At 47.2% G+C, this 22,783-nt stretch overlaps 1 protein-coding gene across 3 annotated transcripts in view; it reads right to left on the bottom strand.

Moving 5' to 3' along the window:
• Positions 1 to 10,938: 10,938 nt before the first annotated feature.
• Positions 10,939 to 22,783, bottom strand: part of LOC103538191 (cat eye syndrome critical region protein 2) — a 94,641-nt gene continuing 82,796 nt past the window's right edge. For all 3 annotated transcript variants that reach the window (XM_030444588.1, XM_030444578.1, XM_030444569.1), the window contains 10 exons: positions 20,798 to 20,927; positions 20,491 to 20,528; positions 20,297 to 20,388; positions 19,884 to 20,010; positions 18,084 to 18,511; positions 16,861 to 16,989; positions 15,891 to 16,713; positions 12,448 to 13,855; positions 11,535 to 11,640; positions 10,939 to 11,255 (listed from right to left, as the gene is read on the bottom strand). In XM_030444588.1, coding sequence (XP_030300448.1) covers positions 11,250 to 11,255; positions 11,535 to 11,640; positions 12,448 to 13,855; positions 15,891 to 16,713; positions 16,861 to 16,989; positions 18,084 to 18,511; positions 19,884 to 20,010; positions 20,297 to 20,388; positions 20,491 to 20,528; positions 20,798 to 20,927 — 3,287 coding nt within the window. In that variant the 3' untranslated portion in view covers positions 10,939 to 11,249. The remainder of the gene's footprint in view (positions 11,256 to 11,534; positions 11,641 to 12,447; positions 13,856 to 15,890; positions 16,714 to 16,860; positions 16,990 to 18,083; positions 18,512 to 19,883; positions 20,011 to 20,296; positions 20,389 to 20,490; positions 20,529 to 20,797; positions 20,928 to 22,783) is intronic.

The raw sequence follows: 22,783 nt of genomic DNA, 5'->3' as shown, positions 1-22,783 counted from the left end.
CTTCCCCCTGCCCCCCCAGATTTGATGGATTGCAATCCTCCTTTGTCATGGTCAAAACAAAGGTCATGGCCTGAGGAAATTGCAAACTACTTTTGCCCACTGGGCCCGGAAGAATGGGTGCATCCATGACAAGGGGGTGAACTTTTTACAATCCCTTCACCCTGGCAGCCTCTGCAGGACAGGAATTTTAAAGGGCAAGAAGGGAACATGTGGCCTCCCGGTGCCGACAGAGGAGGGGGAAGCTCTGAGACACTGCTCCAGGCCCATGATGAGCCCTGGCCCCTTCTCACCTTCTCCACTTCCTCCAGCAAAGCCACTCTGTCTCCTCTCTGCTGGGCAAGCACAGGGCCCTCAGGGCTCCCCCTTTTGGGGGCCAACCTCTAGGGGTCTTTTTATGGTCCAGAACAAGTTTGCATTTTTTCTTAGCACTTGGAAGACTCTAACATTCCTTATACGTCTGCATAAATACATACAAAACACCACTGAACCCTCAGACCGAGCTTATGGCTGAAACAAAGGTGTTTGGGTTCTTTCCTAGCCTGCCAGGGATGTGGGCCACCCCACTGGTTGAGTGGCTTTGCTTCAGCTTTCTTTGCTTTCTCCTCCAAACAAAAATTGCAGCTTTGAGAGCTGGAGAAGAGAGAGTGGGGTCCCACCACTCACAAAACTCCTGGCTGCTTGGGGAAGTTGTATTTTACACCTCAGTGTGGGATAAAAATAAAATGAACAATTTTCCTAATACCTCATTTTTGTGAGAAGAAACCATTCATTTTACCCTGAATTTGAGTCCTCCTTCGCTACCCCTAAACACCTTAGTCCTGCCTTTCTTTGTAAGGTGATGTTTCCCATGCTGAAGTGTAGTGACTAATAGGAAAATTCAAGATGGGAACTTTACCTACAGGGTTCTCTATTTTTAGAGAAATATACAAAAGAATACAAATAAACTTTTCCCTAAACACTGATGGGTGCTCGAGGCACTCTGTTTTTCACTTGCTGTTAGGCACTCCTCAAAGTTGCATCAGCCACCATGTCTAGCAAAGCCTTCCTGGAGTCAGAGCTCTCCCCAGGGGTTGCCCCATAATGGGAGTGAGGAGCTGCCATTTATTTCCATGCCCAAACTAGGCACTAAACTGATCCCTATTGAAACAAAAAGATCCACCCATCCCTGACTAAAGCCTGTGTGGATTAGCAACCTTACACAAAACTGGAGGTGGGAAGCATCCCAGTTCCCAGGAGAAGGAGGTGAGAAAGGAAGCCAAGAGTTTAAAGCCTCAGCCCAAGAGGTCTGCAAAACTCACTCTTAGTGCAAGGGAGTAGTTTTGCTAACACATGGAGGGAAGGAAAGAGGAGAAAAAAACAAGAATTGTGGACAGAAGGAATAAAGGGGGAATAAAAGCAACAGGGACAAGTGGCCTAGCTTGACACTGCCTGTTACACCGGTGACAGCAGCTTATCAAGGTTTGGACGTGGCATTTCCTATAGCACAAATAAGCTTTGTCTTCACCTGGGTTGCAAGGCAGCTCTAAAAGCAGCAACTTTCTGCCCCTTCCCCAGGACTGGTTCCAATTAGCACCAGCTCCACTCAGCGCTGGCTTAGCCCCAGGATTAGAAATCTCCCCCTGCCAATCCCCTCTGACCCAAACACTTCCTGGGACTGATGTGACTACCAAATTCCTTCCCTTCTTAAATTGGACAGCTTGCTCTCATCACCCTGAACTCTGGCCCCCACTGGGGAGGAGAGGGATATGTAACAGAGATCAGCCCTTGTCCTGCCCCCAGGAATACCTTACCTTGCCACAGCTCAGAGGAGTCAACAGCCTTTCTTCAAACAGCCTCTGCAGAGTCCGGAGCTGTAGCCATGCCAGGAAGCACCTACTGGGACACTTGGCTTCATCCACCTGCTTGCAGGCCGCAGGGGCAGCTCCCACACCCAGCTGGCAGTTTTGGGGTGTTGCAGATGGAAACGATCAGCAGTTCACATCCCCGGCTTCTCCAAATTGGGTGGGAAGGTGACAACAGCTCCTTCGGGCTTCTTTGTGCATAAAATATGCAAATATGTGGTGGGATAAATCAGTTTCAGACCAAGCCCATGAGAGGTGAAGTGAGTCCCTGGAGAGCTCCAGGAGCTGTAATGGCTGGGAATTTACAATCAGCCTTTTAACAATTCATTCACTTGGGCTTGTTTGCCTGTCTTTGTAAAATACTGGTGGCTGCTTAGGGCACATAGAGAAAAACAAGACTTATGGGGACAGGATGCCATCATTGGTTGACTTGGAAAGTGTGGGGTCCTGCATCACAGACAATTATTTCCTGAGCATCTCTTGGCAGAGGCAGCTCCAGCACAGGAGAGTATGCTGGGCTCAGGGGCTACCCCAACCTCAGCAAGAGTCCCATAGAAGGGGCAGATGGACCGTGTGGCGTAAGTAGGCTGCTCTGTGAAGCTGCTTTGGCAAAAGCTGGGAGCAAGAGCATCTGTTACCAGCCCTGGAGGAGACAGAAGGAGGGCACGAAACATGTGCCTGGGAGCCTTTGTGCCCCTGGTCGTTTGCTGTTTGTACCCTATGCTCCCTTTTGCTGACACCAACTTGTTACATCAGGCGCCTTTACATGAAATGGTACAGCCAGTTCCCAGTTTTAGTGCTGAAATCTTCACAAGAAAGTCTTTCAACACTTCTCGGCTGGGAGGGCTGCAACCACTGCCTCATCTCACATGGGAGACTTAATAAACAGCGAATGGCAGGCACTGTTCTGGGTCCAATATGGATTTGGACCACTGCACGTGAACTTAAAAAGGCTTCCCATTCCTCCAACAGCCTCTGAGGGTCAGCATATCCTAGGCACATGAGGGCTGGATTTTTCTTCTCCTTCATAGCAGCATCACACCTTGGGATCTACTCACAGGCAGTCACCCTTTTTAAAGCAAAGAGAGTTTCATACAAGTTTAGGGACCAGACTACCTGTGACCCAAGACTGTGCGGTGGAGGAAGGCACTTTCCAGCACACCTGGGCTGCAGAAAATCCCGCAGCCCACCAGGGACTCAGAGGGAAATCAGTGACACCATCTCATTTCCACAACTGGGGTGTTCATAGGCAAACAGCTGTGTTTCGGAAGGGGAAACGATCCCAATTAGCTTTCCAGGTGCTCTCTTGTAAATAGCTTTCAGGTGGTATAACTGGGACTGACTGCAGTCGAGGGCTTTGTCACTCTTGAAAAAAAACAATCTGTGTTCCTCTCCCACCCCCATCCGCTCCCTTCTTACAAAGGAAGAGGGAAACCATCCCAGAGACAAGAAAACACACATACAGCATGGGTGAGTGCTATTTTAAGAATGTACTTTATACAAAATAACCAATTCATATGGAAATAAAATCTACAGACCTCCAAGGATCAAGCTTTTAAAAAAGTTCTTTAAAAAAAATTACCCAACACACAGTATTAAGCTAACTATTGAGGTAACTGTCGCTCTTGGGGAACAAAGGTAATCAGCAGACCAAGACAAAATATACACAATATAAAAATAAATAGCATTCCCCTTTCCAGTATTGACCAGGAAAGTTCACACAACTTTGCAGCAGCAGGAGAGAGAAGAGGATCCCTGACACTGTGCTCTACGGGACAGGGAGGGAGGCAGGGATGAGAGCTGGGGCTCCTGGGCACTGGGTGATGGAGAGGTGCAGCACCTGAGCCCCCACTCCCCACCTTTCTGGGGAGAGGATCACTGGGTCATAATGCTCCAGCATGAACTCCTTCTACTGAGGAATCTGTGCTATCAAATCCAACCTTTCCTAAATAGCATGGGCAGCTGGCCAGCCCAGTGTCTAACAGAGTCTAAGATGAGCAGGACCAGCCCTCAACAATGAAGTCCCACAACACAGTAAAACGTCTCAATGCAGAGCTCCATGCAGGTCAGATTCCCCCCACAGAAGGATGCACAGGTTGTTTTCACAGCTTGATGTGGGAGGTCTCTGCCATAGCATCACCCCACCCTCCTCTTGCCCTGGGACAGTTGCAACCAGTTGGCAAGGGCCACTGTTTTACCCCTGTGGCTCCTAAACCCTCTCCCCACCAAACAACAAAAAACACAGCAACTTAAGAACAGTGTCACCCAAAAAGAGAAAAGCCCCCCAGTTTTCTCCATTTGCCCCCAACAGACAGATTAAATTCTTTACAAACTTACAATAATAATAAAAAAACCCAAACAACAAACCAAACATCACCAGACTTAAAAAAAAAAAAAAAAAAGATGTGGTGGCATAGGCTCTCCTGCTACCTTTCCCATCAATGCCAAGTGAAGCAGCAGTGGGTTGCTCTCCGTTCCCAGAGCCATTAAATCTGTGGTGCACCAACACCTCACCCCACAGTGGCAGCAGGCACTGCTCTTCCATGTGCTCTGCTTCATGGAAGAGGCTCAATTTCACCAGCTGTCTCCCTTCCCTAACTTCCTGTGCACAGAGGAATCAGGCACCTCTCCCCCCTGGCTACCTAAATCAATCCAGCAGTTGCTAGAAAAGTAGGAACATGGCATAGATAAAACACAGGGCCACAGAAAGCACCTTGCTCCCCACTCACACTGTGAAGCCCCTCCAGTGAGTTTCACAGCCACCTGCTCCCTGAAACAATAGGGGAAGGCCAAAATTGCACTGCTGCATATAATTATTGCTCAGAAAAGATCAGGTCATGGTGTTCATTGATCTATCAAGGAAGAGAGGCAACACTTTTCATGGTAGTACATAGTATATATTTTTTACCTAATCCCCCTTGGAGGTAGACATGCCAGGATTGTGTGCATGAATTCTTCAGAGAGGCCAGGAGCATACCCTTGTGCTGTCACTGGGACAGACATTGCCATGTCAGGCTGGCAAACCCCAGGGTTGTGAAGGAAAACAATACTCTACTGTACTGAGCTACTGAGGACACCTTAATTTTATGAGCAAAGTAACCATGTACTCTCCACCTGCTTTCTATACATGTGCAGGGGAGGCAGCTGGCAAGTTCAACCTTCTGCCCTTTCACTCATGTGAGCACTGAGCTTTCATCTCTGCACTTGAAAACAACTTATGCAACAAAGTGAGTAAGGGACAGAAATCTGGAAGCTAGGAAGCAAGGACAGGAGAAACGTGGGTGCATGACACAAAAGGGGATAAGAGGACTTCCTAGACTAAAAGTTGAGGCCCAAGCTCCTGTATCTGCCCGCCTGCCTTCAGAAAGGAAGATTGCTCCTCTGATCTACTCAACAGTGTCTGAATGTGTTAGGCGTCTGCTTGCCCCTTTTCTAATTTGAAGGCCAAAGGAGTCCCTAATGGTTGTTGGTCTTTGTTCACAAGAAGGGTATTTTGGCCAAATAATCAGTTCCATACTTATTTAGAACTTCCACTTACTACACTTTTTCTAGCAAGCCATTTATTTCCAAATAAAAAGGGCAAAGGATAGAGGGACTTGCTAGAGCTGGTGACAGTCCCAATGAATGCAAAATCCTAATTAATCCTTCATCCTCTCTTTCACTGGTGGATGTAGCTCTTGCTCTCTCTTGGATACACTGTCCACATTGACATCCATGTTTCAAAAAGGGAAAGACCTTTGCCAAAAGAAATCAAGGCCACTGCTACAGATGAAGGAAAAAAACCCCTCAGTTGATACAGAGCCAGCAGTGTTAAAACTGTAACATGCATGTGAGCCAAGGCAGAAGAGTAACGAAAAAGTGTACAGCATCACAGAGCTTGCTACATCTGCACTTCAAAGGTACCCTTGGATGTTACTATTCAGTTCTGAATACATACAACCCTGTCCTGAACTTCCTTGCCTAGGAGTGGACCAAACCTTGCCCTTCTCATTCCTGGAGCTTCTATTTGGAGACAGCAGGAAATGGGTTCCCTGCAGCTCCTTTTCAGAAAGGGAGGTGGGCAGCAGAGTGAAAATCTGAATGCACAGCTCATTATGTGCTGGTTAAAAGCGTTTTCCTTCCGCATGAGCGGCAGGGGTCCTGCCAAGACCGAATTTGGTTTACTCCCATCTGTATGTTAAACAGGTACAGATGGAGAAAGGCTGGAAGGTCAACTTTTGAGATGCTTACGTGGCTACAATAAGCACACACTCTTAAAGCTCGTCACATGGCCTGCAGCTGCAATGCTACTTTCATAGCCTGCTATCTCAATCTCAGCCTTGCAGAAAGGATACAGTACTCACACCTGCTCTTCAACCACCAGCCTTGTACTGAAAGGGAAAAAGGAATTCTGCAAGAGTAAACTCCTCTACCACCAACGCACCACATTAAAAATCTTTTCAAGGAGTTGCTCTGACTCAGTGTAGACCCAGTTGTAAGGTTGCTCTGCAGTGAGTAAAACCAGAAGCAGCCACAATGTCACCAACTCCTCTGTTCTCATCAAGCCACCCCTTGGAAGGGTGCTTCCCTATCACTCAGTTCAGCACCTTCTCCAAAACTCCACAGTGCACAAGGCAACACCTCCTCCTTGGAAAAGGAAAGCAGAACAAAGCCATTGAGAAAAAAACAACAGCCCTGGCTGAACACAGATGCACACAAGACTGACAGAGATCAGTAGAGGAAAAATAAAAGAAGGTTGCTTTCTAATTATATTTTCATTTTAAATGGAGAAGTGTTGGGGGTGAGAAGCTGCAGGAGAACTGCTTCCGTCAGCAGAATGAAAGACAGCCTCTGTGCCTAGCTTTCAGATAAGACATAAGAAGCTGATAAGTCTCCAAGACCTTGAGAAACCACACTTACAAAAATATACACAGGAGATTTGTTTCAGAAAGTCTGCATGGGAAAGGCATTTGGCAGATGAGAAAGGATCAGAAGCTCTTCCAAGAAAAGTGTCTCCGTGTACTTTAAAGACACAAATCAAATCAGTTGTGCCCTGCAACTTCAAATTTACTTTTCTCTTTTGTCTTCATTGCAGGCTGGTGCTTTGGATTGCTACCAAGTGGTTTGGTGGGTCACATCACGGAGTTTATAGACTGCAAACTGCTGCTGGACACAGTTAAAAATCACTGTATAGCCTGAGTAACTCTCCTTCTTAAAATACTTAAGTTGAATTGCCAGGGCTGGAAGTAAGTAAGATGCCTGAGGCTTCCAGAGTCCCAGGGTAAGTTTATACAATGGCATTTATAATGGCAACTGAACATCCTGGGAATATCACATACCACTTGCAAAGGCTGAGGCAGGAGAGAGAGCAAAAGGCTAAAAAAGTTTTTCTGAGAATGCTGGAAATTTGGCATCCTCAAGCACGATCAACCTATTATATAGTCTTGTTTAGCATGAAATCCATAATGACAGCAAAATACATCCTCCATGTGGGAAAAGTAACAGCTACAGGAAACTTTGCAAAACTCAAGATGCTTGCTGAAGGAGGACCAATCAGTAATATAATGTACTACAAGAATGCTGGGGGATGAAAAAGATGACTTCCAACCAGAGCCTAGATTTTTCTCTGTATTTTGTTAAAATATTAGTTAAGATAGTGACACAAGTATGGCACTCAAAAGTCAGGATATTTGAAAATGCAGCTACATGCCTACTGCACTGCACGCCAACACACGGCAAAAAGTACCACTCTGTTCATAAAGATCTTCCCTTTTACTCTCATCTACATCCCTCTTTAAACCCATCTCTTTCACAGTATCTACAAACCAAACCCTGCTCAGCATGGGTTAGAAAGCCATAAACTATAATATTCACATTTTCTACTTCTCCTTGTGCATTTCCACTAGTATTCCACACCAGCAATCTGCTACCAGCCCTGTGCCCTCTGGGGTGGAAGTGTCCCAGTTTTCTGTAACTTGTCAGATTGTACCTAGTGGGACAGAGCTGATTTCTGAGGGTACCCCACATGTCATCATAAAAGAAACCAAAACCAAAACCCAACAAACTCAGACACTAACAAACAAAGCATTTGAAAGTCTGGAAACACTGAGCTAAGATTCTACAAGCAGCTCTCTCTCTTAGCTTGTCCTGTCCCCAGGATAGCCCTATCCCTGTAGCCCAGCCATAGTTCCCCCTAAACTATTAGTAGTTTTCTAATATAAACCATGTGTCCTCACAACAGCAGCTTGTTAGTCACTTTTAGCCACTTTAATAAAAATTACAGACTACATCAAAAGCCATTTACTAGAAACTCTTTCAGAAGTAGTCCCTTTACTTCTCTGTTTTGTCTGCCATCTGTAACTCTAATCCTTCCATTATGCCAGGTAAGGGATAATATCTTCACACTGCACACCCCATATAGGATCTTCAGGGTATCTATCACTAACACTCCACTATGCTGACCAGGCAGACCACAAGCAATTCTTGCTTTTCTTATTTGTCTTGTTTTGATGTGGGCTTGGTATTCATCCAGATACCGCGACCATGTTCTCAGTGCCAGTTCCAGCTGAAGGCCAAGAGTGCTTCAGCTTGGCTGGCTGTTCTTTTTGGTTTTTTTTTTACAGCTTCTAAAAAAAACCTCCTGTTCCACAAAGTTCACAATGAGCTGAATGCTAGGCACTTTAAATATTTGGGTAACTGTCTGTGATACAGAAGACACAGGCTGAAGTACAGCAGGGGCTGTTTGCAGAATCTACAGTCACATTTCCGGAATTCCAAATACTTTGATACAAGTTACATTATACAGTTAATTTATTTTCAAATGTCCTATTTCCAATTATGTTTATTTCTACAATAAACTAAAGATTGCTTGTCAAGGAGAAGCAACTCTGGTTTTGTTTGTCTCATGATTATTGTCTTCAAGAGCAATTATATGTGCACAGTATTTCATAAATAGCTACTGCTGCTTCAGTACCTCCATTCAGGGAAGGTTCCAGCTGCTTCTGAGCAGCTGGGGCATCTCTAGAAACCCACTGTTAGTTGATGAGCCAGCAGTAGACCCTGAGATCTGGAAAAAAACTTGGATGAGCCACAGCATAAGTGTTCTTGGCTGGGGAGAGCAGTTACCTGCTTCAGTCAAAGAAGAACCTTCAGGATCACCTATTCGAGATCACACCAATACACCAGTGACAGTTGATTCCTGTCAGATGGACACAAATGCAAAAATCACACACACACATACACAAAAATCTCCCTTTCATAATGCAATAACATCATAGATAGATACTGTAAGTAATTCACATTATATTGAAGCAAAAGTGCTGTAGCAACAGAGTAGTGAGACTTGTAGGTAATAGGGCACCAATGTGTCAGTCCTTCCTTGTTCTAACTATTTCAAGAAAGTATATTGCTCACCTTTTAGGCTTTTATTCCAAACACTTAGGATAGAAGGAAGAACAGCTCAGTCAGATGCTACCTGACACTTACTCAAAACAGCTTTGCCAACACAAGGTAGATCTACACATCTGGACAAAAGTGACGGGGTCAGTCATGCTAGTGCAATCCAGCTAATGATACAGATGATGGCACCATTCAAAACAACAAAGCAGACAGAAGAATTCTTCAGAAACCTGGAGACAAAGACTCTTCCCTAGCTCCTAGCTGGTACCACAAACTTAAGGACATGCTGTTCCATCCTCACTTCTGCTGCCACCTTTGCTTTTGCTAGCACAATTTGTCCAACATATTGGCACATCCTCCTTTCAAGCACCTTGCTGTCCTCCCCACGCTACCAGCAGCCTGCAGTAGGTCTGTGGTCCGAGCAGATCTTGCTGCCCAATCTTATCACATATCAACTCCACCTTGTTTTACCCCAGCTCCCCCCAAAACAACCCGCTGTATTTCCTTCTTAGATTTAAGCATGAATAGACATCTGCAGATGAGATTCCTACCAAACTCATTTGTCAAACCTACATGGGAACATCAGTGCCAGGCTGTGCATGGCCTCAGAGGGAAGCTGCCACTAACTCTTCAGGACACACTGCCATGTCAATGCATGGCAAAGGTAAAGCAAGTCAACTCAAGCACATAGCCCTCTCATCCCTCAAGCCCTGAGTCAGGCCACCTTAACATTTATTTCAAACTAGTATTTTCTGGTTCACCCACATTTTGCAAACACCAAATCTTGACTCTGTAGGCCAAGAAAACACTCCCACTGCAGCAAAGCAACCATTCCTCCAAAGCAGCTTTGTGCTCCTCCTTCTCCTTCATGGGCAACTAAGATTGGTCAGGACCCTGAGGAACTTTCTGCTTCACTGCATCTTAAGAAGCAAATATAGACAAAGGACACAGAAAGAAAGGTGGGGGCTTGGCTCCTCTCCTTGGGCAGCAGGGCAGTACAGATTTGCACAGAATTTATTCTACTGGATGGGTGCTGCTCCACACCCAGCTGCACCAAAATAAGTTTAAAAAGATCAGTGGTGCCATTTCTGTTTTTTATCAGAAAATTCAGTTTCTCCTATCAGAAAGGCAGGGATGGAGAAGGGTTCTATACTAGCAGAAGGGACAATGCCATGAGTGTCCTGTCCTGGTTTCAATTCCTAGTCCTGGTTTCCTTGTTCCCCCATGGTGACAGGAGCTGGAAATGCACTCCAGGCCCTGGATCCAGAGAGATGGGGGTGAGGGTAAGGAAGGAAAGAGGAAGAAGACAAGAGGAAGATGAGGACAAGTTATTCTCCTGAGCAATTCCTGTTATTCAGTCAACAAACCATCAGGTTGGGTCTCAGTTTCAGAGGACAGGAAGGAGGACAGTAAGTAAGCCATCACACATTCCCTCACCTCTCTCCACTTCCCTCAAATCCGCACCCTTATCCTGAAAAATTTCAGTGTGATATGATTGTAAACAGTTAAGGATTCCTCCAGTGCTAAGCCCACTACAAGCTGGGCCCACCCCCTCCCCCATTATGTACAATACATTCACCAACAACAGAAATTTATTTAAAAAGGCAACAGGTTAAATTCTGTAAACTGGATCCAGCTCCAAAACACACACGTTAATACTACAAGTAAAATTCCATCATCATCCTCTTCCACCCTGAAAAATATACCTGAGTTTAGCAGTCAATGAAAGTTTCAGCCCCCACACCCCCCCCTCCCTCCCCACCCCAAAAAAACCCCCCTCAAACCCTGAACGAGACGCAGTCTCCAGTCACAGAAAGCCACTAGTTTGCAATGCTTGCCCCGAGGTGGCCGGGCAGCTGCTCAGCTGGCTGGGGCCTGGCACTGCTTCAGGTTTCCAACACAAAAGCCTTGGCAGCACCATGTTCCACAGACCCAGGAAGCTGGGGAGGGTGGGACGAAGGCCTGGCCCCTTCTCCCCCTTGTCCAAATCATGTGGAGCTTTCATTTTCGTGAGGTCCTTCCTTCCTCAGACTAGCTCTGGAAGAGGAAGAACAAGAGTTGGAGGCTTTAAGTGGCAGCTTTAGAAAAGAGTAACATCACGATTGCATGCAACTAGTTCAAAGCTATCACTATCAGTCCACCTGGGTTCTGTTTTACAGTCAGCTGAGACTACAGAGACATCCCCAACTCCTCTGCAGAGCAGTAGTTGACTTCCCAGCTTCTTCCAGTGCTTCCCACTCACCAAACACTTCACTCCTTAACTAAGGAGAAGTGAAAGACTTGCATTTCAACTCTGCTCTCTCTAGCAGCCCTTACTTGATCCAGAGGCAATGCTGAGGGCTTTTGTGACGTCAGATCATCCCGGGACATAGTTGCTGCAGGCATCTTCGGGAAGGGAACTTGTGCCTGATGCATTTGCATTCTGGAGCCAGGTTGAATGGAGAGAGTTTTAGCAAGTGAACATCAAGAGCAAACCCCTTCTACTTGGTTGAATGCATACATACAACATTCACATACAAGCATGCACCTCATGTATTTTTTTCTGGCTTCTCCCCAAAACACAAGCGTTAATCCATGCCACTCCCACAATGGCTCCGTTGTAAGCCAAGCTCCCAGCATAGTAGAAAAGAAGGAGGACTGTCACACTGGGACTATGACAAAACAGTAACAGTCAAAGCACTTTCATAAAATCTGAACAGGCAATTTTTTTAGTAGTAGTAATTTTCCACTTAGGAATAAAATGTGATACCCATAGTCTCAGTGGGAAGTAACTTTCTGTGAGGGAAATTTGAGACAGAGAGGAAGGACAAATCAAGAGGAGGGCGAAGAGGGAGCAACATTAAAGAGTTCATAACAAGACGCTAACTTCCAGTTTCATTAGCTACTCTGTCCCACTATGATAGAGATGCAATAAAATTCTTGCACAGCCCTAGATGACACATCAGCAAAACACTGTCAGATAAAATAAAGCACTGGTGTGGGGATGGATGGGACAGGCTAACAAGGTCTCCATGATAGTGATTGCTACTTCTTTTAAGGAGCTGCAACAAGACTCTCTCCACTTAAGAGACCTCTTATTTCAAGAGTCTGAGTCACCTATTAACCTCTAAACAGCACTTCGCATCTCCTCTGACTTCAAGCCACATTCTTTCAAGGATATCCAACACTTATCGTCACCCAGACATCATCCCCCTCCCACCTTGCCTTTTCGCAGAAAACATGCTCTTACCCCGAGGGTCTATACAAGTCCTGGGGTGGCCCCCCCATGCCACCTCCACTGCTTCTCTGCTCCATCAACAAAGCCTGAAAGTGACCCATGTTCTCCTCCCGGCAGCGGTACAGGGGTCCCTCCTGAGAGAGGCCATTGGCCTGGCCAGAGGCTGGATGATGAGACAGATGAGCATTCATGGGTGATCCATATGTCCTGGGCTGGAAATGACTGGCGGGATGGCGGGATGCATATGGAGAGCCAGTCTGTAGCATTACCCCATGGGGAGGGAAGGCTGATGGGCCGAATCCCATCCCTGAACCTAGGTGTGGTGGGGGTGCTCCGTAGAGGAACTCTCCTGCTGCCACCGAGCTTTGCCTCTTTGTGGCTGCATTGTGGTTGTCCAAGTCAAGGAACTCTTTGGGACTCTCCGGCCTTTCCTGGGACTCCTCAGACTTCTCTTCTTCAGGCCCCAGGTCCTGCCCATCACTTGGAGAAACCTCTTTGGCACTTGCTGCGTCCATGCGGTTGGGAGAAGCCAGGGCAGCACTCAGTGCCTCGCAGCCCTGCAAGCCACTGGCAGAACCTCGCTCGGAAAAAGGGGGTCTGGCCAGGGGTGGATGGGCATTGGGGTGCCCGCTGGGGCTGGCCTGGGGGTGGAGAGGCCTCTGCCAGTCTGAGTAGCCCTGTGGACAAGCGTAGTAGGGTGGTCGCTGGTAGTGGTGGTAGGAAGGCTGAGGCTGTGGCTGGTAGGGGTAGGGAATGCCCTGAGGGGGTCTGTACCGGGGGAAGACGCCAGGGTGGGCATTGCTTGGCTGGAAGCCCCGTGGGGAAAAATGCTGGGGGTGGGAAGCAGGAGGAGGTGGTTTGCCCCCCATCATGGGGCCAAGCCCCTGCAGGCCTGGGTTGATGTGGTACCGCCCAGCCGAATTTGGATATTCCAGACCGGGCACATAGAGAGGGTGAAACTGGTTGGGGGTGGCCCCGATGGAGCCAGCATCCATGCCAGGGGGGCCAGTGCCCTGCCCCATGCAAGGCACGGTGGCTTCGGGCACAGCCTTTCCCCCACCACAGAGAGGCTTCTCCAGCAGGTTGGCAGCCAGCCCCTTCCCCTCAGTGCTGGCTGCTGGCCCCTCACCCACCGCCCCATTCTCAGGCAGGGGACCCCCTCTCTCAGAGTTGGGCACCAGATCCCTCGTGCAACCTGGGTCAACAGCGTAGCCGCTCTCAGCCGGCCATGTGCCCTTGCCCTGTCCTCGTTTCAGGTCACCCTTCACACTGGAGCAGTCCCCCTCCCCGTCTGGGGGCAAGGTGTGCCTGGTGCACTCCAGGGGCAGTGGGGGCTTGGGATGAGGTAGGAGTTTGGCATAGGCCCCATCACGAATGCCAGTGCACTGAGCCTTCTCGTCCATGCCTGCCTGTGGCTCCACTGCAAAGAGAGGGGGGAAAAAGTCATGTATTGGTCTAAATTTGGAAATCAGCCCCCATATACATACACATACACACACCTACCACCCATGGTCATCCAAAGCACATGTGCCAAAGGCTAATTCCTGCCAGCTTAACAAGGTCTACCAAAGTAGCCTATCAGTATCTTCTTCTGCTGCTGACCCAAAGTTGCTGAGTTTAACAAGTCCCTAATACGTTGATGTAGAATGAAGCCTGCTTTCTGAACTATGCAAATCGAATAGGAAAAGAAGTGACTTTCTAAAGCCATGAAAGTCCTTCCACCAAAGGCTTCAAAGGACATATTTCAAATTGTACAATATCCTGTCCTCTACTCAAACCTGTCTACAGGACTGTTGAAGTATGGCACCAGGGCTACTTGTCTTTTGTGGGGCTGCAGCCTCTCTCCTGCACTCATCACACCCTCTTCCCTTCTTTAGCAATTCCAAAGTACATATCTGCAAACTTGGGTGGTCTTTTAGTAGCCACTTCTTTTAAAAGAGCTCTTTTAGAAACTACTCATGTGGTTGAAACTCTCCGGAAAAGATTGCACACATGGACTTAAACCTTAAGATACAAACATGCTGCACTTTGCAAGCCACCAGAAAGTCACCTCCACCACTGTAATGTTGCACACTTGGATTTGGTCTGACACCTGGGCATGCAGAGGCTGCCTAATGGAGAGGCACAGCTGGGACATACCATAGTGGGGTCCACACAACAGCAAGATAAGAAGCCAGGATAATGGCAGTCCACAAACCTCATTTGCCCACAGCTTACTGCCACATACTGAGATGCTGCAGAGCTGATTGCAGCTATATTTTAACCAACTGAGATTTGGAGATGTGACTACTCTGCCCTGCAATCACTCAATGTCCTCCCCTGGTCTCTGTTCTATATCCAGCACAGTTAAATGATGATGACTTTAAAACAATGGCACACAAGGAAAGAGTTTCCTCTTAGTGTAAGGCACACAAGGGATTGAAAAAAGATGCAAGGGTTTTGATGTCTAGTTTACCAGATAGAACTAATGAAAAAAAATTTTTTTTTTTATCTCTAGGGTTTTTTAATCTCTACTTTAGGTTTGTTTTATTTTTAAGAGGTTTTTTTGATCTGTACTTCACCACCTAGAATGAATGAAATTCAACAAGAAAGAAACTTACAATGTCACCCCTGTCATCCCACTTGAACTGACATGGCTGCTCAGGGGCTTTCAGGCAGTCCTGTCTTGTCAGAGTTTGGAGATACTGAGAGCTCAAAATGCACATGTGCATTTCAGAGTAGAAGCCATACTGACATCTAGTCAAAGGACTGTATTTATATCATTTAGTCACATAATATCTTCTTTCCTTACTTAACTCTTTTCAGATTAAATTTTTCTATTAACTCCAAGTGAGCTCTAGAAGCATCATAGCTTATGCTTTGCATTTGCACTCCATGGCAAACTAATATCTTGCAGGTATAGCTGGGACAGAGGACACCCCTAGCAGGGGAAAATGAAAGAAGTCTTAGAAAATCTAAGCAATGGCTGAAGCAAAAAACATATTCCAATCTAGATTTAAAAATTAAAAAGATGTGTAAAAATGCATGTCCCACAACTATTTAATCAAGAATTTAATTATTTTTCTAGAAAAAATCCTGCTTTACTTTTTGTGCTTCAGCCACTGTTTAGACTTGACACCAGTAAGCCTTAAAGTCAGAGCGTATTTTCCCTTTCTCTAGTGGTGCCAATAAAGGCATGTTTGCAGACAGGGGTTTTTGTGCACCTGCAGAGGAGTTTCAATGTTTGGAAACCTACAGGTTTGGAGCCCAAGAGTAACAAAGCTGGCACAGGGGTGCTCATCCGCCCTCCTTGCAAGTTTACACTGGTGGGCAGAGGGTCTGTCCCAGCATGGAGAATGGCACGATGCAGCAGGTGGGAGGAATGGCTGGCAGCAGGCAGGGGGATGGCCGGCAGGGAAGGTCAAACACTACAGGCCGGGGCTGCTGTGCTGGCAGACAGGGACTTGAGGTGTTACCTTGGTTGCTCTCTGGCTCCATGGTCTGACCAGTTGGATCCTGTGAGCTCCCATTCCCTACGATGGGTTTTGGGGGCTGCACCCCAGCGGCGGAGGCGGCGTGAGCCAGTTGTGGAAAAGGCCCGGGGAGGTGTGGCAGGGGCGGCTGGCGAGGGTGGTAAGGCACACCCGGTGGGCACACCCGGGACGACAGCTGCTGCATGGCAATCATCTCCGGGCTGTCCATCATGGAGTCCCCGCCCTGGCAGCCTCTTTGCACCTGAGGCGGTCCCCCAAACAGAGCAGCTGGTGGCTGTGGTATCCTCTGGCCTGTGGCTTTCCCAGGAGGTCGGATATACCCTGAGGGAGGCACTCCGTGAGGTAGAAAATTGGATTGCTCGGTCCACTGGCTGGGAGGCAGTGGTGGCCTCATGGCTTGGGGGTCCATCATATGACCCAGGGTGTGGGGCTGAAGCGAGGGCCCTGGCCCCATAGGTGCCTTCTCCTCTGGTGCCACGACACCCTGCCCAGCAGGGCCATGGCTCCCATTCCACAGCGTTGGGTGTGCGCGGTTCAGGTACTTGTATGGCCGATACATGTGCCCTGGGGGGACTTCTGAACCCTCTGGTGGCCTCACAGGGGGCCCATTGTGCCTAGGGGGCAGGAAGCCCTGCTGGAACTGGGCTGGTGGGTAGACAGCATCAGGCGGGGGGCCACTCACACGCCCCAGCTGCAGGGCACCCGGCCGGGGTCCGAGGCCAGTGACGTGGGTTGGTCCTGCGCATGTCTGCTTCTCTGGGGCTGCCAACCTGTGCCCACAGTGCTCGTTCAGTCCTACAGCCGGCTGGGGAGGAGGGAGGGAGGGAGAGAGTGAGAGAGAGAGAGAGAGAGAGAGAGAGATGGGGTGAGTCTCAGTGAGAGCTGTGGCACCAACAAGCAGAAGAAACCTGGGGGTACCGGGGTGCTGAATCCCTTGGATGCAGTATCTTACCTGCATGGCAAAGTGCTGGTGCTGCTGGACCGGATCTCCAGGATGGGGCTCAGGCACTCGTGGTGAGCCGTACAGTTTCGTGGGATCCGATCCACGCAGGGGACCAAATGTTCCTGGCACAGCTGGTCTCTGGGGGATGGTGACAGGTGCAGGAGGGAGGAATAAAACAGTTTGTGAAGTGCAGAAAAGCAGCAGAGGTGCTGCAAGGGTGGGGAAATCAAGACTAGAGGAAACACATAGGTGAGCAGATGGGTTTTCTGGGGACACAGTGAAAAACCTGTAGTCTCTTTCCTTTGAGGTGACACAGCTTCCTTGCCAATGCCACTCTCTCACACCCCATGTGTCCCTGAGCTCAAGGTTGCAACCCAAATACCTGGGAGCAAGCAAGACTGGGGAGGGACAGTGGTTCCCTCCAATGAGGGAAATGGACCACAAGAGTACACAGGCAGGACGACAGAGGAACGTGCTGGATTTCCTTCAAAATAATCATCGCCTTCAGCTCTCCTGCTGTCTCCTACTACCTGCATCAAAACAATTGCTCTAAAAATTTTGTTTGATCTCCAGCTAAAAGGATGAGGAGTAGCCTAGATCTGAGGGGAGCAGCTGGTACACCACAAGACGTTACTGGTTAAAATGGAAAAGGTAGTGAAGGATGGGTGAGGAACATCCCAGAGGGGAGGCAGAACAGATGGCATTCAGAGAAGAAATGTTGGGCTAAAGGGAGGTCACTGTTGCAGTCCAGGTGCAGGCCTTGTGTTTGATTTCGTTCACTGCTTTTATATATACTCAAGACACAAAATGCAGCAGTACACTGATGGCACAAAGCTAACAGGCATCTGTAAACAACTGAGACAAAAGAAGACCAGCTTGTTCAGCATCATAAGCTGGAGGTTAAAAGAAGAAATGTGACTGCTTTCCTTGCACAAGAGGGTAACTATCCAAGGAGAGAACTGTGGGAGCCAGGGCTGGCACAAGACCACACAGGGATTTTGCTGGTCATGGAAAATGTTAGTAGACTGTTTTCAGCTAGTCTGGCAAAGACCAAAACTTTGAAACTAAGGGTTGAAAAATTTCAGCTCTAGTAACCATAGCCCTGACCCTTAATCTCTGAGAAAAGGTTCTCGCCATGAAGTAGGGATTTCACAGGAGACCGCTTCCATCCCTCTTTTCCTCACTCCCTTCACAAGCATGATGGGTGAAGATCAGCAGAAACTGCTCCTTACCATCTGGCTGGGATGTGGCACAGGGCTGGGCATGCCGCCGTACTGCAGAGAGCGAGGGAAACCTCGTCCATTGGAAGGGCCAACTTCTCGAGGAGGCTGCATTGGGTTGCCACCAGGATCCTCTGCAGAGGATGAGGAGAAGGAGGAGGAAGAGGAGGAAGAAGCAGGAGCCCTTGAAGTAGCTCGATATGGTGGAGGCTTTCCTCCATTTTCCAAGCGTTGCTGCCTCTTGCCTGGTCCGTCTGGGTCTCGTGACCGAGTCCAAACACTGCCTGTGCTGGAGCGGCCAGTCCGACGGCTCCTTTTCTCTCGCCTCCCATCTTCTCTGATCCAAAACTCCTCATCCGTGTCTCCATCTTCCCCAGGGAAGTGCTTCATCATTGCTCGGTGGAAACACCTCTCCAAGTTGTAAGCCATCTTGGTATATTCTGCAGTCAAAAAACCCAACAACACGAGGGACAGAGTCTTACAGAAAGAAACAATTAAGCAACTTGCCCCCTCTGATAAATAATTTCCTCTCCACAAAGTTTCTTTGAGGAAGACTTCTGTTTCCAACTAGTTGGCACTGGTTTACATTCTTAAACTCAATAAGCAATGCAGCACCAGATTTGTTCAGTAACCCCACTGGAGGACAGGCAGATAGACATGACAAAGTACCATTAGCAGCACGGCCTGCAGAGTCAGCATTAACTCAGTGTTCCAGCATAGTGCCAAAAATTACATTACAAAAACACCACTTGGGCTCACAGAGATGCATGACCTGCACAGTTAGCCAACATAGTGCTGAAAGAAGAAATGTGAACTTCCAGCAATGCTATTTGATTACATACAGAGACTTTTCTTGGACTTGTTCAAACCTCTGTTGTATGCTACAAGACAGAGGACAATCAGCAAACTTATTTATCTATGTAAAGTTTCCAAAGTACTTGCTGATCCTCACACAAAAGCTATTACCAGCACCAGTGTCCCTTTTGCATCATTTTCACAGGACAGTTCTGCTCAGAGGGACTCCTACTTTTCATTGGAGAGAAGAGGAAGGAAAATATATGTGAGGTGTTAATGATGGGGGTTTGAAGCAAATGAATTTCTAGTTGTTTGCACTAAACTAACCCTGACGTTTCTCAGGAAACAGAGCTCTCCCAGTGGTGGTGCAGGACTGCTCTTATGGGGCCCATGTCGACAAGCCAGGTAGCTCTTATTTCCCTTTCAAGGTGATGCTGGTAAGACACAGTCTGCAATGAAGACCCACTATATAGGAACTGATTTCTTACCTAATAACATGTAGAATTTTAATTGTCATGGCAATTAAACCTAGTGGTTCCTATTTGCAGACTCGTGTAGTTCATTCAACATCCCAGGAACCTAAACTACATGTTCCATCCAAAGGATTCTCTTTTCTGTGGTACTCAACAAATACTGTGATCTAATGAGACCCCAATACTTTTCAAAGACTGTATTAGATGTTATGAAAAAAGGAGCACACAGACACACACAAGCACGCAAAGGAATGAACTCAGAAAGAAAAAGACTTTCTTCTTTTTGTCCGTTCTGCCTTCACCATCTACCAACATGGGAGTCCCTTAGTATGCCATGCCCCAATTCAGTATGACCAAATTGTGCTAAAAGGCTTGCTAAAACCCCAGGCCTTATTACTCAGGAGCTTCTGCTCTTTCATCTGGCCTCCCAAAAATATCCTGAAAGAGAACAAGCACAAATTAAGTACTGGTGAGTAGGAACAGATCACTGCTTGCTTTGACTAAACGGTGCAAATGAAAGAACTCAGCATCTTACTGCTCTTACCACTGCCTTCACCATTGTACTTAAGACAGTTCCTGAACATGGTCTTCATATCACCCACAAATTCCTCCTTGGTGCAGTACTGACCTCCATTCAACTTCTTCTCCATGCTAGAGATGTCCATGGGGGCCTAAAATGCAACAAAATCTCCCTTCAGTTACAGCAAGAGTAGTGGGCCTCATACAAAACTGCATAAACAGTTCCCCCACAGAGGGGGAATAGGGAGTGGAAGCTGCTCTCCTGAGAGGCAGCCTCTCATCTTTGCCTTCCTTGACTTGTAAGGCTAGAAGACTACTGGAGTCATTCAGTTTGACTGTGAGGGTAACACAGCCCACAAAACTTCAAAACGCTTACAGAAACACAGCACTCCAGTCAACAAAGTGCATCAGTCAAGATGGCTGAACCACTTTCCATACCTTAATAATCTGGTAGTAGTTGGGAGCGTATGATTCATCAACAGGCTCCAGGAAGGGCCAAGAGTCCTTGTGAGCCTTCACCACATCTAGAACTGTTAGTAACAGAACAAAGGTGAGTGGTTACACACAGACACACAGGTGAGTGTGTCACTTTGAGCAGGTCATGCAAAGGGGACAGATGGGGCAGGACTAACCTTTGTACATGGCTGTGAACTCATCATCCAGTTCAAAGCTGTAATGGGAAGCGCAACAGTGAATTTGCAAATTGAGGACACACAAGACATGCTCTCATACTTCATCTTCCCTTCCACCCCATGCACAGTGCCATAATGCTGACGAATGGGCCCCATCGTAATCATTCCTCTAGTGCGGACCAAATCCAGGTATTTCTAAATTTATTCCTTGCTGTTCTCCTATATCAATTCTGCCTTGTCATTCCTTTTCTTCCCATGCTCGCTACTTCAATTAACTCAGGTGCTGCATGCCCAGCTGCATACTCACAGATCCTTAGTCCTTCGGTCTTCCCTGGTAGGGGAACTGGGATCCAAGTGGGAAAGCTCAGGGGGGAGCTCCTTTCCCTGTGCTAGTAGCCAGGCCCGCTCTTCACGAAGCTTCCTCCTCCTAGCCCGTTCTGCAGTAGAGAAGAGGGAGAGTTAGAAAACCATTAAGCACTCCTTGTGAACAACATCTTGCAGGGAAAACAAAGTACTACTGCAGCTCCTGAGAACTCCAGTGAAATGTTCTATTTGAGCAAAAGCAGCAACAGCACAGGAGCAGAGGTGGAGAGAACACAGTGCACCATTCTCATTTTCCCTTGACTCACAATCACTGACTTTGAAGCATTACTGTTAGACAGATGCTCCCTTAGCCAGCTCCCACCCAAATTCCTAACCACTGTGTGGTAAAAAGAGAAAAGAAGTTAAATGCACAGGTGTAGGAATAGATCAGCACTGTGGAAAGAGCTGGCTTGCTGAATTATTATCCTTCACCCGTTTTATCTCAGCTAGATGAACTCAAGGCAGCTGGTTTGGCACTGAATTGGATGAAGTAATGAAGGAAGGGTGAAGTTCTACCAGCTGGGTGGCAATGAGCAACCATTAATATCCTCCACCACCACAGCTAGCAATGGGCAGATTGCTCAGGTAGGCCTTCCACAGCCACAGCCAGTGAGCAACCTGCCACACAGGTTAAACAGCTTTGGTTTAAGAGGTGAGAGACAGGAAGAAGCAATGCTGGTAATATAAGCTGTGGTTTGCATCCAGACAGCTGGCTAGCAGATTGCTTCATAATAGAAAGTTTATGGGCTCTTACGAACTTAATTTCCTTTTTCTTATAGGAAATCTGAAATCATTTGACACCTGTGGTTGTACCAACTTTCTGTACGGGCAGAATTCTGTGAAAGTAATGTTCAAGAAGAGATGAAATCAGAGTAAAACCACAGCAAACAGGTCACTTTTGGGGAACACCCAGAGTGAAAAGAAGATGGAATAGCCTTGGCTAATACCTTCAAGCAGAGGGTCCATCTTTGGAAAATGCCAGACTTAAGAAGCACCAGCTCTGGTGGAAAAGTATTAATTTACTGTCTTACTTGGCCACATGAAACCAAACTTGGGATAGGGGTTGAGGAATAGGATGGGGAAAAAAGTGGGTATTTCCAGGGAGGTCCATGACCAAAAATTTCTAAGACTGGTAAAAGAGAGTCCAAATTTCCCATTAGAAGACTCTGGGTACCATTGAGGTTGGGAGGACAGGACTCTTGTATCTAAGATGTCCTACAGAATCTAACCACATCTATAATAACATTTAATGATAAGAAGTCCAACATCAAACTACTGTTACCAGAGGTAAGGTGAGGTAGATACTAGAAATCCACCACAGCCTGCCTAGGGATCTGACCTGGTAAACTGATGGTAACTGGGGAGTGCTACACTGTTAAAAATAGGAGCTTAGGATTAATAGCAAGTCTAGAAAGTAAGTAACATAGCATATTACAGATCACCAGCAGAGCTCCTTGTCCTGCTGTTGGCTTGGGTTGAGTCCTGCCCAGAAGCTTTCAAAATCTAACCCCTGCCTGAAAAAGTACTTCAAACAGCTAGAAAGTCATGTGCGAGGGGTAACATTAGAGCAGCATCTGGGAAGACAACTAAGAAATGTTAACCTGCTGTTGTAGAAATCTTAGAAACCTGCTTTAACTCATATATCTAGGAAATACAGATGGACCCAGCAGGATGCTCACTACCCAGGACATGTGTTGGAGTTGGGGGAAGTGAAATCCCAGACTGGAAACAGGAACGTGATTTAAAACCAGGCATCCAGTCCAAAACCAAGAAACAAGTGAAGTGATGATGAAGTTCATCAGTGAGCAGATATTTCACTCCGTGTTCCGCATCACTGCTCTACAGAAGGCCTTACAAAATTAATGTTAAATCCCAAACATACGGGAAAATATAAGGAAATCTTTTTCACCCGAAAATCTCTGTCAATGTA

Source organism: Calypte anna, chromosome 1 (assembly GCF_003957555.1).
Source record: "Calypte anna isolate BGI_N300 chromosome 1, bCalAnn1_v1.p, whole genome shotgun sequence".
NCBI lineage: Eukaryota > Metazoa > Chordata > Aves > Apodiformes > Trochilidae > Calypte > Calypte anna.
The sequence above is the reverse complement of the archived record's forward strand: the minus strand, read 5'-3'. Positions and strand labels throughout refer to the sequence as shown.